Source organism: Staurois parvus, unplaced genomic scaffold (assembly GCF_062004578.1).
Source record: "Staurois parvus isolate SC_StPar_1 unplaced genomic scaffold, SC_StPar_1.0 ptg000617l, whole genome shotgun sequence".
NCBI classification, from domain to species: domain Eukaryota; kingdom Metazoa; phylum Chordata; class Amphibia; order Anura; family Ranidae; genus Staurois; species Staurois parvus.
This window is the reverse complement of record NW_028318413.1, coordinates 108,759-110,059: the sequence shown is the minus strand read 5'-3', so window position 1 is coordinate 110,059 and position 1,301 is coordinate 108,759. Positions and strand designations below refer to the sequence as shown.

The window sequence follows — 1,301 nt, the reverse complement described above, 5'->3', positions numbered from 1 at the left end:
AATACATCTTCAGATTTATACCTTCCAATCAGATTGTACAACAATGACCGATGTCATGACCCATGGAAGGCCGGCCATACATTCTACAACTTTCCTGTAGATTCCCCCAAACCAGGTGCCCCTTCCAATGTGTATCCAATGAGGGAGGCCCTTGTACTACAGAATGACGAATGTCCAGTGTAAGTGTGACGTGTGTGGGACCTCTAGCGGCAATACAATGTGATGACAGCTCAGTGATTGGAATGGTGGGCGGCCCTTAGAAGAGCCTTTGTGTCCTTGTTGGGATGATGGGGCCCCGGCGGGGGGATTACTTGGCGCTGGTGTACTTGGTGACGGCCTTGGTGCCCTCGGAGACGGCGTGCTTGGCCAGCTCTCCGGGCAGAAGGAGGCGGACGGCGGTCTGGATCTCCCGGGAGGTGATGGTGGAGCGCTTGTTGTAATGCGCCAGGCGGGAAGCTTCGCCGGCGATGCGCTCGAAGATGTCATTGACGAAGGAGTTCATGATGCTCATGGCCTTGGACGAGATGCCGGTGTCGGGGTGGACCTGCTTGAGCACCTTGTACACGTAGATGGCATAACTCTCCTTCCTAGTCTTCCTCCGCTTCTTGCCGTCCTTCTTCTGGCTCTTGGTCACGGCTTTCTTGGAGCCCTTCTTGGGCGCCGGCACAGACTTGGCTGGTTCAGGCATTTTTTTTTTTTTTTTTTGCCTCTCAGACTGAATCACCTCCCCAGCATCATACTGTCATCCACTGGTTTGTGTTCCTTGCATCATTGCAGGCAAAAGTACATATCATAAAAAGGTATAAAAAACACAACAGAAACACTCACCACATCAAACCCCCACCCCCCCTCTACTTCCCCACCCTCCACAACCCATCAGCCTCCCCCTCCCCCAACCTCCTCCTTTCCAGAACCAACACATCACACAACTTAGCCAGGCACCACCTCATACACTCATCTTCTGACAACACCACCTTCCTCCTATACACTGCACAACGTGCTTCCCACACCACTTCTTTAACCACGGCAGATACTACATACATTTTCCTCCTTACATTACCATCACCATCCGCCAGACCCAAAACACCAGATTCAAAAGTGAGCCTCTTCACCCCCACCACTCTCCGCACAAAACCCTCCAGCTGTCTCCATATCTCTCTGACAAACCCACATTCCCAAAAAACATGCCGCTCCGTCTCCCTACCTCCACATCCCTCTCTCGGGCACCTGTCACTCCGCACAAGATCCCGGGCCTTCAGAAACGCCAAGGTGAGCAAGCGATTATGTAAGGTCAGCCATAC

General features: G+C 52.7%; 1 protein-coding gene across 1 annotated transcript; it reads right to left on the bottom strand.

The window, feature by feature from the left end:
* Nucleotides 1–287: 287 nt before the first annotated feature.
* On the bottom strand, nucleotides 288–699 carry LOC149449482 (histone H2B 1.1-like). Its single transcript, XM_089693184.1, has one exon. The coding sequence runs from the start codon at nucleotides 686–688 to the stop codon at nucleotides 308–310; it is 381 nt and encodes a 126-aa protein (XP_089549310.1). The 5' UTR covers nucleotides 689–699; the 3' UTR covers nucleotides 288–307.
* Nucleotides 700–1,301: the final 602 nt, after the last annotated feature.

Coding starts and splice junctions, on each gene's coding strand:
- LOC149449482 (XM_089693184.1), bottom strand. CDS start 688: ATGCCTGAACCAGCCAAGTCTGTGCCGGCGCCCAAGAAGGGCTCCAAG.